Here is a 14,766-nt window from a genome sequence, read left to right on the forward strand (position 1 = left end):
TGTATGTATGTATCTAATGTATCTAATTTACTTCAACCCCATCCGTGTTCATCAGGTGGTGGAGTAGGAGGACTTCCTGGTGCAGGAACAGGAGGTATTTTTGGAAGCTTAGGTAAGTTTCTTGTTTATAATGGAAAATAGTGAGTACAAAATGAGTACCTTTAGGTGTGGCAGAGCACAAACTGTACAAACATGACTTCATACTCTTCTCTAATGTGCCTGGTGTTGTCTTTGTAAAAGGTTTCAAAGTGTGATACAAGTCTGTCAAACAAAAAACTAAACTCGTAAAGATTTCTCTCTACTCGCTTGCCTTTCCAGGTAGTGCAGCAGGAGGAACAGGAGGGGCAGGAGGTCCTGCAGGAACAGGTCAGGGAGTAGGAGGAGGTGCAGGCGGCTTACCAGGTTGGTTTTAAGTGAAGCACTGATACAATATAGAACAATAATATAACAAATGCATTCAATGAAACCACTGCACAGTGAATACCTTGCCTGCCTCCTGGGAGACCAGTCTATCCAGAAAAGTGCATTGTGTAAGTGATGCAGACTGTAATGTGTCCACTGTTCCAGCAGGGGGTGTTGGCCCTGGTTATGGTGGGGTGGCTGGTGGAAGCTATCCAGGTAGGACAGAAGCTCTTTGTCACACTTAAACTTGCTCTCATTTTGACACTCAGCATATTCTTTGTAAAGATTTAAAACCACAAGCAGTAAATATTGTAAAACCTAGTAGATACCCAAAACCTACCACAAAGTAACAACAGAAAATGCTTTTATCATCATGTCAGGCCTTGCACAGTGAAAATTTGTTTTGGCATATTTTCATTTAAGTCATTGCTGAGATAACAAATGAGACCATTGTAAAGATTATCAATTGTTCATTACGACTCTGTCTTTCCTGTTATTGTTCTCTAGGATACACAGGGGCCGGGCAAAAATGTAAGAAAACTCACTGTATCCTCTGGGATAAGCACGCTCTAATTAGCTTCAGTCTCTTAACACACATATGTCCAGCACTAACACATAGATATACACACTGACACATATGAATCTAGATTAAGACAATCACACATTCTTTCCTTGTTTCTTAAAGTATCTTTTTGATGTCAGTTTAGAGGCTTTTTTTAACACAAAAGAGAGAAAATTGAACATCTGCATTTCTGATGTCTCGTACTTTTATTGTTAACAAAATAAAATAAAAAAAGGATGTTCATTTTGAAAACAGTTTTTTGAAATATTAAGTATAATATAATCTGTAGTGCTAGATATAATTTCAGAGAGCCTGTATATGTCTGCAGAATAACTTTACTTTTATATCCTTTAGCCAAGGCACAGAAGGCAGCCAAATATGCAGCCATGCAGGCCTTTCTGGGAGCTGGAGGCTACAGAGGTAAAAATCATACACATTGTAATGTTTTACAGTTGGATCAATACTAGTCTTGCTATGCCAGACCTTCCTCCAAAGCGTGCTGATGGAGAGTCTGGCTACTCCCCATAGCATTCGGGGATGGGAGGAAAACGGGCTCTGGTTTAATGGCATTTCTTTAAACCAATCCGAATTGTCATGGGCGCTAAACTCCGTTCAGAGCCGCTGCAAAATAGTCGTGCGAGAGAAAAGATTGGACAAATAGTAGCTAGCTGTCTCAATTTACCCTGCGAGGATCTGATGAGCAGTCAACAATAGTCCTCATAAATCCACCGAATTTAAAATTCCAACACAAAGAAAGAAGAAAATGGAAAATACATGCATCCGGTGGAAGTGGAACGTCAAGGATATAGACTAGATCTATACAGATACATAAAACATTGTACTGGAATTTTTGTGAGTGAACTAAAAATGTCTTGTTATCATTCAAACTCATTCCAGGACACATCATCCTGAGTTCTTAGACTTTAAGTGTAACTGAGCACTCACTAAGTTAACTTTGCCTCTGCCCAGGGACTACAGATGAAAATTAGCTTGTAGCTATCTCTGGTCTGTGCAACACATTTGTTGTGCAATGTCCCTGTCAAATAAATAAATAAATAAAATAAAAATAATAAGTCTTCTTCTTTTTAGTTTAAAGAAACGTTTCATACGTTGTGGTTGTTTCTTCTGACACTTATCAATTCAATTCAATTCAATTCAATTTTATTTATAGTATCAAATCATAACAGAGTTATCTCGAGACACTTTACAGATAGAGTAGGTCTAGACCACACTCTATAATTTACAAAGCCCCAACAATTACAGTAATTCCCTCAAGAGCAAGCATTAGCTTAAACACATTGACAAACAAAGCTTTTTGGAGCAGCCTCTAGTAGAATTTACACCCTTTTCTCTTAAAAAAAAAGTCTGGTTCAGGTTTTCAGAGAATTTGGCATGTTTAAGAATTGCCACCCACAATTACAGGAACTATGTGGCTGTGTAGTAAATGAAAAACTGCCCCTTCTAACTGAGACACTGGGATGCACTTCTGACTGTAATGCTTGTTAGTATGAAGTGTGACGACATGTTTTTCAGTGTTGTTTTTACCTAAACAGTATGTATATTATAGGCCAAGTGAAGAATAATTTTCTCTGTTCTGCTACTTAGGCGCTGGCTGTCAGGGTAAATACTGTGGCCGAAGGAGGAAGTGAGAGACCAAAAGACAGGATGTGACCTCATTAACACAACAGTGGCGCTATTGCATGATCCCAGATGTCTCACCTGCCATAGAAGCTAAAGCTTCAACACATTCCACATGTTACAATTTTCATTATCCTAGATAAGGGTCTCTTTCAAAAAGAGTATTGGTTCTCAGCATGTTTGGGTTGTGATTCCTAAAAACAAGGCGATGCCTCTGTTGCAGGCTGCTATGCGGAGTGGTAAGATTTGTGTCCTTATGTTGTTTTCTGGATAATTCAGCGATTTGACTTCAAAACAATTTTAAATGTTCACCATTACACAAGAAACAGCACAAGCCTGTATTGGGATGCATTTCTTTAAACATAAATTTCTTCCCCTATGAATCACCTTGTGACCCTCTTAGGATCCCAACTACCAGGCTGAGAACCACTGAAATAAAAGATCAAGATGTCTTCTGAAATTCTGAGGCCAAGTTGTACTATAATACAGTTTTTGTTTATTGTTGTTGAACATCATTTGTGTTCCTTTGCAAGTATCACCATGAATCCTCTGGGTGAAGACTGATACCAAGGACACCCTCAGGGCAGCTCCTTCAGACCTGTCTGCATGCTGACACAATGTTGTGTTTTTCTTTCAATTCAAGGCCAAGGCCATACTTTTATCCAGTTAGACTGGATAGTGTTGGTTTTGTTTGTGTAATGTGTTAATTCATTGTTTTTAGCTTTTACATCAAAGTGCAAGCACTTGGATAATCTGTACAGACAAAGAAACGGCTGCTATTTTGGGGGGAACTGTGAACAAAAGGGACTAAGTGGATTTTTTTTTGTAGTGTTGTGTTTTGACTGGTCATTATCTGATCTCTGAAAAGCAGTCCGTGTTCGTTTTAACTGTGCTCAGGCCTCAGCAGTATCAACACATCTGTTAACACTCGTGAGATTCTTCCACTCCATGCACAACATTAAAGGCAACGTTTTATAGATGCACACAGAAAACTGATTGGGATTAGTGTAAACTTTTGGTTAACATGCATATTTTTTCATTACTACAAGGATTCATTTGTTATATTATCATGTGGCTTAGATGTGGCTTTTACATTTGCTGTTGAGGTAAGCAATTAAACCAAATGTGAGGTAATATGATGAGAATATGTGATAATGCATTTAAATGGCATCTTAGGAGAATTGATTACTGTGTTTTTATTTTTTGGAGTACCTCTCTTAACACTGTTGGGAAATTGTTCACGTTTGCTAGTCTTTTTAAATTATGCTGACAAAAAGCAGAAAAAGCTGAGTGCTTTATCTATTTAGTCTCATTTTACGAATTCAATATTAAATGTTTGAGTTATTTTCTTTGTGTATTTTAACAGTTTTTAAACGTGTGTCCTACTATGGTTTATATAAGTGCTTTGTTTTCTGCATTGTGCTAAATCACAATGTAGTCTGTGATGTCATTTGGATAAAAAGTGTAATTGAATCTCATCTTGCATTTGAGCTTGTGTCTCTATCATGTAGCTCAACATGTGTTTTTAATCTGCGTTTTTTTATGCGGCCTATGAAGAAAATTATGCACTTTTGTACACGTTCAGACGATGCTCTCTGAAATAAACAAATTACCAACGACAGTTGTTTCAGGTTGTTATTTTAAAGCAGCTAGAATAATTAGACAATGTTGCACATGCACAAAAGGTGAAACAGTCTGAAGGGTTTTTGGAACAAGGTAAAAGAAGGAAGCTGCACATTCAGAGGCAGCTGTTGGTTTTAACATGTTAATGTGTTGTGGTAGTGTGATAACCACAAGTTAGGCTGAAAAGATAAAAAGGGAAACAACGAACTATGGCCTGGGCAGACTATAAAAGTTAGAGCAGCAGTCAAGTGTTGTCTTCATGGTGACTCATATCGAGACTCAGTACATAGTACACACTACAGCTTATTACTGTACAGTTCACAACTATACGCATTACTGTCTGTAGTCTACAGCAGAGGTACAAGCAAAGACTTGATTAATAAGTACTATGAGCAATGAGTGTAAAATAACCAGGGATGGAGACTAAACCAAAGAAGACATAAAACAGCAGACCATTTCTTTAAATCAATTTGTCAGTTCGGTGATAGAAGCAACTCTGCAAATACACACACACACACACACACACACACACACTGTTTCTGTCTTTTAAGTTTGAAAGACCGGCCCTGTTCAATGAAAAAGAGTTTCTCCGAAAATGGCACTTCAATAGTATGAATTACAGTCTCAAGATATAAATGTGGCTGGACTAATTATAGAAAATGTACTACTGTAACCAAATAAACAGCAGCAGAGCTGCACTCATCTGAGGGTATATACACTTTATACTGAATAGTAGCAATGTTTTTTCATCTACTACTTCTCTAATTTAACTAAATTCCCCCTCTTTGTTTGTTGTGCGTGATGAATAGAGTGCTTTACTGTAGGATCCGGACAGTGTAGTAATTGGAGCATTCATAAAGTGATTATGTCTGCGCTGATGGGAACAGAGCTCATTTTAAAACACCCAGACTCACTGACCTTCTCATACCCCTCACACCCCACTTATCTCCACTCATATAGACACCCATGTAGCTCCAAAATCTGTGGACTCTGCAGAGGAGCGTAACTGTATCTTGCAGAGGTCTACATACTGGAGGTAACAGGAGAGAGACGGTGGAGCAGAACTCGGTAGCCAGGGAGACTGGCCAGCTGGTGTCAGCAGGGAAGAGTTTTTTTCTCATACAGCTACTCTGCACATTAGAGAGGGAGCTCATATGCAAAGGAAGCCTCTGAGTGCATGAAGAGAGAGAGAGAGAGAGAGAGAGAGAGAGAGAGCGAGAGAGAGAGAAAAAACAAAAAACAGACAACGCCTTCTGCCGGTCACAGCTGAATGGAGGATCCACTCATGAACAGATGCAACTAAAATGCTCCTTTCTTAACTGGGTGGATTGTTTCTGAGTGACAGTTGTCTATCGGTGAACTGACAGGACACAATGTCACGACGGGACCAGAGGTTTCGGAGAGGAATGAAAGGACGGTAAGAGCAGCTTAGTCGTTAATTTGTACAATGTGTACTGTGCAAGGGGGAGAAAGAAGAGAAAGAGTAAAAAAGAGTGAGGGAAAGCGAGAGAAAGAGAATCTAAGCAAATTGTTGCTCAACTTCTGCGATGCTTCCTCAAACACAACTCTGCTGTGACAAACAGACACACGAGTAACCTGTGCTTTTGATATTCTGTCTAGCTTAACTTTAACTATAAGTATGTGTATGAGTAGTTTATAATGCCATAACAATAACAGGCAAAGTTATTGCCTTGCCAGTTATCCAAGCAGATTACAGTACAATCCATAACTAAACTTTACGTTTTTGTTCGTTTGGGGATCTGTTTGTTCTACCCCATCAACAACTACTCTTCCTCAGGTCTATATTAAAAGATGCATACATCATACTGCATGCATAGCACCTTTGAGACAATATCCCTGTACCACCAAACTCAATACAATTAGATCAAAAACAAATGTTTCCTTTTAAGAAGTACTGTTATTTAAAGGAAATCCAGCAGTGCGACACAGACAGAACAGGAAGGAAACCATGGCAGGAGAATACGTCATCAGATTCTTCAGATTTGACCCAGGGCACTGGGTCAGTCGTCCCGGGCCCTGGATCGAGAAAGGGCCCTCTAACCTTTAAACACTCTGGGCATGAGCAAGACACACATCTGCCATGATTTGACCTACGCTCATGTCCTGACATCATAATATGTTTGTTTTATGTACACCAGGTGCTGCTGGTGTGTCCACTTTTAGTGACACGGGAACATCTCTTAGAATAGAGAGGAGATTTTATGAGTGGCTAAAGATAAGAGTAAGATGCAGCGCAAGCCAGACCAGGGGAATACTTTCAGGTGGAGAAGGAGAGAAATGTATGGGTTGCAGTAGGAAATAGGATAAATGTCCAAGTTTTCTCACAACCAGATGTTTAGCTGGAATCACAGATGTGATGTTGGGAGGTTCCACATCCGTTGCCAGCTGCACAATAACAAAGACAGAAGGTCAAAAATGTCAAACAATAAACCTGCGGCTGATGGTTTTATTACTTAATTATTTCCTCTAAATGAGAAGCAGGTCTAACAGATCTCTAACAGTACTTCCCAGTGCACTGTATCCCCATCCAACATAGTATCTGTTAGGACTAAATATTCCTGTGAGTAACTGGTATTACTTTACTCAAGTCCCAATGAATATGATCTAAAGTGAACCTTAAGTTCAATTTCACAGCTATGGTATATATCAGATTACAACCATAGATGACCATACTGCCACTCTCTATTAACAAACAAGATAGTTTGATAAAAAGTGATCCTATTCCCAGTTTATTACAGTATTTACATGTTCTACCAGGATAATGTGTTTTACATTACCAACAAAAGCAACAACGGTTTCATTGGAATAAAGAGAAGAAAGAGAACAACTGGGTGTAGTTGTCACACTTGTGACACTAAAGTGGCCTCTGGCAAGCACAATACAAAACCACAGCAATTACTGATTAGATACTACCAAAGTCAGTAGTAGAAGTAGGATCATGCTTATTGCCACTTTAAGTTGTGTTACAAGATTTAAGACTGATATTTTCCACAAAAGCTTTTAATAAAATAAAATAATATAATTGATCACAGTGAAATGCTGTCACTGAGTATCTCTTACTTTGAAGGAAACTCCCCATGACTTTATTCTCAATAAGGCAAGCTTTTCTTTCTCCATGTTTAAGAACAGCATGGCATTTACAGTTGAGGTTGGGAGAGAGGAAACTCTGTCCAGGAAGTCCCCTCCCACTCCGGTTGTAGTGTTAAAGAGATAAGGAAGCAGGTTTTTGTTGTACACAGGTATTATTCGTCATTCAGTTTAAGCCAGGATGCCACTGGAAAGTTTCTGTTTGCAAATTTTAAGGGATTGAAAGTACATGCTGCAGTGCATTTTAGGAACGAAACTGTTAAAATGTTTTCACTTTGTGTAGCTCTGTTTTGCAATCTCTAAATGGGAAACACATGTGACCAACCAGTGACCGTACATGAGTAGCCCTTTTGTAAGAAGCTATATTAGTTCGGCATCTGGCTGAATGTGCTCTCTGTCACGGTGACATCAGCAATTCAACATCTATAATGCACCATTTCAACAACATCCTTGGCCTGCAGCGAAGATAAGTGTATTTTCTTCCAGGCGTGTGCTGGACAAACATCAGCAGCTTGATGTCTCAACCTCAACTTTGTGACTAATGCAATCATAACAATGTCATTCAACACAAGCAGGGACAAAGAAGTCAAAAGAGGAAAGGAGATGGGTATCAGTGACATAGAAAACCACTGCGTGTTAAACAAAAGAAGCTACACTGAAGACGATAACTTATGGTCCGACTGACCTGGAAGTGTTGTACCTGATCCTAGCGTGTGACGATCTCACAGGTCGACTTTCCTCGCAAGTCTCATGTGTTCCATCACCGATGAGGCTCACGTTACTTTGCTGGAACACACCTCTGAAGTATCTATCGTCTTACATCTCTAAATCTGCATTTCCTTTTGTTTTGCCATGCTACTCTCTCTCTCTCTCTCTCTCTCTTTCTCTCTCTCTCTCTTTCTCTCTCTCTCTCTTTCCCTGATTCCCACTTTTCTCTAGGTGTTGTGAATGTGGCTGCATCCTGTCTAACTGGTACTATGAAAGAGAGGGACAGCTCTACTGTAAGAAGCACTACTGGGCCCGTTATGGAGAACACTGCCACGGCTGCAAAGAGACCATCGCAACAGGACTGATTATGGTAACATGATAATCCCTGAAAATAAGAATCTTTATAACCTTGACTTATACCAAAAATGCTCCAAACAATCGACAGAATGACATAAACAACATAAAACATATGTAAGGTCAACCCCAGCAATCATCAAAAAATTATCAAATGAAAACTTTTGAAGACACTGTTTCTCGTCACGTACACGCACACACACACACACACACACACACACACACACACACAGACACAGACACACACACATATTACTATTGTTAGGATCATGGTCTATGTTGTGTATATCAATGTGTAAATATCAAATATGTACCTTACCTACGTTTCACAGACATAAGTATGGCAATAATCTCTGCAGGGTCACATATCGCAACAAGAAATACAGAATCTCAGCATGATACACCAACTATTCACACATTCAAAGCCTTCCTGTCTCTTAGTTTCCTCCTGGTATGAAAGTAAATTATTTTTCTCTTCTACACTCAAACCAGAGGATATCCTTTGACAACATCCTGAAACTACAATGCCTTGATGCAGGAATGCACAGAAAGAACTCAAAACAGAAAGAACGGCATTTGGCACCAAACATCATCTTGTAAAAAACATTGTTTTTTAGCACACTGCCTCCCTGTATTGACAGGTTGCTGGAGCGCAGAAGTACCACCCTGAATGCTTCACTTGTATGAGCTGTGAAATGGTCATTGGAGATGGAGACACCTACACGCTAATCGAACGCACAAAACTATACTGGTAAGTTTGAAGCTGAAAGGAAAGAAATTAGCTAAGTTATTTTCTTAATTTGCTGCATGTGGAAAAATTTATAATTTAATTCTTATCATAGATGAAAAGATTTATGATATTCTGATTAGAGATCTTTATTCTATCTTTTCATTTGTCTATTTTGCAGTGGCCATTGTTTCTGTCAGGGTGAAATATCAGCTGTGAGGTCAGCTTCTCAACTCACCAAGAGTCGCCACATGGTGGCGCTGGTGTCTCTCCCTCCCCATGCAGGTGGCCAACGAGGCCTGACAGTAGCCACTGACTTCAGCCAAGAAAAAGGCCCACTTGTCACCGTGACAAGGTGAGTCTGAATCTAAGACATGACCAAATGTGAATTTTGCAATTTAGTTAGAGCTAAACTCCAACTTAACCCAAAAACTGATCCAACAACCTCGGCTGATTTTTTGTCTTAACCCACCTTTCCTGCACCCGTTCACTCATTGTCTTTCTCCCCCAGGTTAGACTCCGCTGCCCTCAACCCTGACCTGCTGTCCTCTATCCACACTGGAGACCGAGTACTGGAGGTCAACGGCATCCCTGTCCACAACATTTCCCCAGAAGAGGTAGGCCTCATACCACCCACTAATAACAAGCAAGACAAAAAACAAATATGTCACCCAAGGTCAACATCATCTCCTTTCCTAGATTAACTTTGTGATCCAGGACACAAAGAGACCATTGCAGCTGACAATTGAACACAACCCGCAGTCTCCTGAAGACCTCCTTCGCTCAAACAATCCCCAGGACAACATCAGCTGTCCTGACCCTTGTGTCCGCGACAAACTTTCTTCAACCCACAAACTTCCGAGTCTGGTGGAAGAGCCAAGTCCAGGGGAGGGGACAGATGAACCAATCAGGTTGAGCCTCTCACCGCCTCAGCACCAAGGAACCACAGGAATGCGATCCAGACACATCCTGTAAGTGCTGACTCTCGGCTTACTTTGATTCATTATCCCCCTCTTTCTCTCTGTTTGAGTCTTTCTTTTCTTTCTCAGGCGCAGCTGTAGTATAGACAAGTGTCCTCTGTCCTCCGGAGCGCTGTCACTTTTAAGGAGAGACATGGTTCGCTCAGAGTCTCTTCGTGTGGACCCTGGAGTTCGGACCCATCGCATCTTCAGACCTTCAGACCTTATCCATGGAGAAGTGCTTGGCAAGGGCTTCTATGGACAGGCTGTCAAGGTACCGCAGTCATTTTTCCATTCATTTGTCCCTTATATGGGTGACTTTTTCAAAACATTTTAAATGACAGTAAACCTAGTTAACAGTTCTTTGTAAGATCGATTTTTAACCTCTTGCTGTCAAGGTAACGCATCAGGAGACAGGGGAGGTGATGGTGATGAAAGAGTTGATACGTTTTGATGAAGAGACACAGAAGACTTTCTTAAAGGAAGTAAGTTCTCACACAGCACACTCATATTTACCAACACAGCTGGTGATCGCTTTATTTCGGTGACTACCAAAGGGATAACAAGTTAACAAGTTAAGGAAGTTGGGCGCCCTCCACTAAGTCCACTTTAGGTTTTTAGTTGGGAAGAAATGTTTAACAAGAAGAGTTCCCTAGCACAATTTTAAACCAATCTTACATCATCAAGATAGTTTTGAGGTCACTATCATACCTATGAGCTTATTTCATGTTGCTATAATGACATTGTTTAACTACATTTTTTTTCAATTTGTACAGGTGAAGGTGATGCGCTGTCTGGACCATCCCAATGTCCTAAAGTTCATTGGACTATTTTATAAAGACAAACGAATAAACTTTGTCTCTGAATACATCCAGGGAGGAACTCTCCGAGAGACCATCATAAAAATGGTAAGTTCATTTTTTTTTTTTTTTTTCTGTGAGGACTGTCAGTTTACACAGATACACTATGTTGGTCATAATGTTGTTGATGTTGTTGTTGTTGTTGTTGTTGTAGGACAATGACTTTCCCTGGAGATTAAGAGTGAGTTATGCCAAAGACATTGCAGCTGGAATGGTAAGTCTTTCAAGGTTAATATCCAAAATAATTCTATAATCTAGTACCAACTTTCCCTTATGTATATTACATATCTCCTTCTAAGGCCTATCTACACTCCATGAATGTCATCCACCGAGATCTAAACTCACACAACTGCCTGGTCAGAGAGGTAAACAAGTGTTTCCATCACACACATCACACTAGGGTTAGCTTTAGATCTGAGCTTTAGCTGATCTGTTTAACTACGACCAGTGTACAAAACAGGTAGTTATCTAGCAAAAAAATCAATTATGTAACCTGAAAAAACTGATTTATAGTTTGTTAATTTGTTTTTGTCTATTTTCTAACTATTAAACCTATATGTGACAAAGTAAATAAGTAATACAATTTTTTTTTTTAAATTGTGTAAGTTTTTTAAAATTATAAAACCAAAAAATATCAATCTCTTCTAACTGTATAGTTTTAACTTAATGTTAACTTATCCTTCTTACATACATGATTGACTTGAAGGCTGCCAAAGAAGCTAGTAGAACAGCTGTTTTTAATTTGTTTATAATGTTTTTAATTTGTTTATTGATGTTTTTAATTGTCTTCTAACTGCTCTTTAATGTTTTATGTAAAGCACTTTGAATTGCCCTGTTGCTGAAATGTGCTATACAAATAAAGCTGCCTTGCCTTGCCTGCCTAAGGTTTATGGGAAATGTGATCTGTATTTTGAGAAACACAAATGCTACATACTTCTGCTACTCTTTTAAACAAAAACAGACCAACATAAACATTCTTAAAATCTCTCTCTCTCTCTCTCTCTCTCTCTCTCTCTCTCTCTCTCTCTCTCTCTCTCTCTCTCTCTCTCTCTCTCTCTCCTTGTTTAGAACCAGTCTGTGGTGGTGGCAGATTTTGGACTAGCCAGGCTAGTGACAGAGGACAGACATCAGAGCAGAACATCCTCTCTGGAAAGGCCAGTGAAGGGGACACTGCCAGAGCTCCGCAGGCCTGACCGGAGGAAGCGCTACACCGTGGTAGGAAACCCCTACTGGATGGCTCCTGAAATGATCCATGGTGAGTGCAGAAGGTTCCAGGTTCAGTTATAGAAGGGGATTGCTAATCTCTAAATCAAAGCCCTAAACCCAATTTGACAGAGTGTTTATCTCTATGAGCCCATAACTGAGGTCTGTAGTGGAGATAAATAGATGTACAACTGGCATTGGCACAATATTTATGATTATGAGTAAAGGACTTTGGCAGTCATGTGAGACCTCACAGCAGAGGTGTGAAGATTCATATTGGATTAATACTTGCATTTGCACAATAAATGTTGCTATCATTTTTAATTGTGAGTGAATGACAGTTTGCTGATAATGATTTTCTCAACTATGCTGGTGACACGGATATGAATACTCTACGTGAGGTGTCTAAACAGTATTGACTAATCTCAACTTGGCTCTTGACACCATAAATGCACTCTGTTAAAATATGCAAAAAAAATGGGGAAACTGTGTGGGAGACCTGATATTACTCCAAGGTAATAATAGCAGGTCCAATATGAATACACTGAACACAGGATCTCTACATCTCCATCATCGGTCAGTATGAGACAGTAAAGATGTGGTTCACATTTTCCAATCTTTCCTCTGCACCTCTTAGGGAAAAGCTATGATGAACGGGTGGACATATTTTCCTTTGGTATCATGATATGTGAGGTAAGAACTTCTGGGCAGAAATATTCCTAAAAATATGAAGTGGTGTTGACTGAAAAATCAGAACTCCTGTGTTCAAATCTTGTGTAAATGTCAAAGAAACAAACCTCTATTATCCATACTTTTTTTATCAATCAAACATTTTATCAATTTTAAAATATGTATCTATCTCTGTCTCTCTTAAGATAATAGGTAGAGTGAATGCTGACCCTGACTACCTTCCCCGGTCGAATGATTTTGGGCTGAATGTAGCCGGTTTCCTGCAGCAGTACCACCCTCCACAGTGCCCCTCGGCCTTCTTGCCGCTGGGTGTCCTCTGCTGTGAAACGGACGCTGATAAACGGTATGACTGCACAAATCTAACACAACTGCAGACCTAATTTCCTATAAAGCAAAGTATGAGCTAGATGTTCAAAAAATCGAGATAAGTACCTCTGTTTAAAATTTTGTTTTGAAACACAATTTAATTATTCATTACATTTTAGTTCTGTTCCAGTCAACAGAACAACCATAGGCCGCCACTAGTGTCACTGCTAATTAAAATTTAACTAATAGGCACTTCATTAGAGGGATAGTGCTGTGGTACTCTAATGTTGTAAAGGAAATTGTTAAACAACATATGAGCCACTGATATGAGCCAACATAAAGTACAAAAACATTGTATTCTACTAGCAATGCATAACACAAACACACTAAACTAATACAGTGCAGAATAGCCTATTAAATGTAATCAATGCACTACTGCAGTAGAGCATGTAAGGTCCTCCAACCTCTCATAACCACAACTCTTTGTCTTTCAGTCCTTCCTTTTTAAAGCTGGGGGAGTGGCTGGAGAACCTGCTGATGCACCTGGACATCAGTCTGCCTCTGCTCTCGGAGTTAGAGCAGGTCAGCAGAGCCTTCTGGCAGAATCACAACCACCTAAACCACTCTCACAACCAGGACAAGACCCTTGATTCTCACAATCAACAAACCCACAATTCATCACAGCCACAAAGACAGAGCCCCAACCCCGAGCAACATTTGGAAAATGCAAATAACTACATCAAGCCTAATGACCTCACTCAGAGCCAAAACCAGTATAGCACACCTGATAGCCATTCGGACAGAGAGCAACACACACATGACAGCACTGAGCATGGCCACTCCTGTTCAAGCAGAGAATGTAAGGACCACTCACAAGACAAGAGCCAGACGTTTTGCAGGTCTACGAGCACAGACTCAGGCGAGAATGGGTCTGAAACCTATGAACGCAATAACCTCTCAGGACAACCAAAAGCCCAGGACGAGCCCTCACAACCGCTCCAGGTCAACAACTCACTGCTAGGCCCTTCTAACAGGCCCAGAAGGACATGCAGAGCGCTGTGGGACATATCTACGGAGGACAGCTGTTTTCTCTGACTGCTTCATCTGATGGCCAAGACAGGGTACATCTACAAAGCACAGCTTCAAAGGATAAAACACTTTAAAAAGACCTTTGTGCGTTTTTAAAACAACTGGGAGAGAAGAGAAAGAATCATATAGCTGTATGTGGAGGACTAATGCATGAAGAACCTGCTGCAGAGGCATATAGAAATTAAATTACATGAAAAGCAGTTAAGACGTGTATGTTACTTGATGACAACTGCCTAGCAAATTACATTTGCTTCATATTGTTCTCTGAACCAGTATTTATATGGTTTCAACAAGAGCCCGGCCAATACTGGATTTAGTTGATACCCATATTGACATTTTAGAGTTCAATATTAATCCAATAGCAGTCTATATAAAGGCTATATTGGCTGGTATTTATTTATTAACATAAGCAGATAACAGAAAAACATTTTGATAAGGATTCCTTAAATTCCACAGATTGTCAGTGCACTCTGGTGGACAAATTAGGTAATTGCGACATTGTTTTTAAAAGTGGTGATAGAATGATGATATAGGGTA

At 39.8% G+C, this 14,766-nt stretch overlaps 2 protein-coding genes across 2 annotated transcripts in view; both read left to right on the forward strand.

The window, feature by feature from the left end:
- The window catches only part of elnb (elastin b), a 29,457-nt gene extending 25,236 nt beyond the window's left edge, over window positions 1-4,221 (forward strand). The window contains exons 43-48 of the mRNA XM_028595960.1: window positions 56-112; window positions 319-402; window positions 568-618; window positions 910-933; window positions 1,319-1,384; window positions 2,570-4,221. Of these exons, the coding sequence (XP_028451761.1) occupies window positions 56-112; window positions 319-402; window positions 568-618; window positions 910-933; window positions 1,319-1,384; window positions 2,570-2,613 (326 nt within the window). The 3' untranslated portion in view covers window positions 2,614-4,221. The remainder of the gene's footprint in view (window positions 1-55; window positions 113-318; window positions 403-567; window positions 619-909; window positions 934-1,318; window positions 1,385-2,569) is intronic.
- A 1,089-nt stretch (window positions 4,222-5,310) lies between these two features.
- The window catches only part of LOC114566405 (LIM domain kinase 1), a 9,488-nt gene continuing 32 nt past the window's right edge, over window positions 5,311-14,766 (forward strand). The window contains exons 1-15 of the mRNA XM_028594834.1: window positions 5,311-5,642; window positions 8,273-8,411; window positions 9,037-9,146; window positions 9,304-9,477; window positions 9,634-9,739; window positions 9,822-10,093; window positions 10,172-10,355; window positions 10,480-10,566; window positions 10,858-10,989; window positions 11,096-11,155; window positions 11,241-11,306; window positions 12,010-12,196; window positions 12,782-12,837; window positions 13,020-13,177; window positions 13,635-14,766. The exon at window positions 13,635-14,766 is cut by the window's right edge and continues 32 nt beyond it. Coding sequence (XP_028450635.1) covers window positions 5,599-5,642; window positions 8,273-8,411; window positions 9,037-9,146; window positions 9,304-9,477; window positions 9,634-9,739; window positions 9,822-10,093; window positions 10,172-10,355; window positions 10,480-10,566; window positions 10,858-10,989; window positions 11,096-11,155; window positions 11,241-11,306; window positions 12,010-12,196; window positions 12,782-12,837; window positions 13,020-13,177; window positions 13,635-14,235 — 2,376 coding nt within the window. The 5' untranslated portion in view covers window positions 5,311-5,598 and the 3' untranslated portion in view covers window positions 14,236-14,766. The remainder of the gene's footprint in view (window positions 5,643-8,272; window positions 8,412-9,036; window positions 9,147-9,303; window positions 9,478-9,633; window positions 9,740-9,821; window positions 10,094-10,171; window positions 10,356-10,479; window positions 10,567-10,857; window positions 10,990-11,095; window positions 11,156-11,240; window positions 11,307-12,009; window positions 12,197-12,781; window positions 12,838-13,019; window positions 13,178-13,634) is intronic.

The sequence above is a fragment of the Perca flavescens genome, chromosome 13, assembly GCF_004354835.1.
Source record: "Perca flavescens isolate YP-PL-M2 chromosome 13, PFLA_1.0, whole genome shotgun sequence".
NCBI lineage: Eukaryota > Metazoa > Chordata > Actinopteri > Perciformes > Percidae > Perca > Perca flavescens.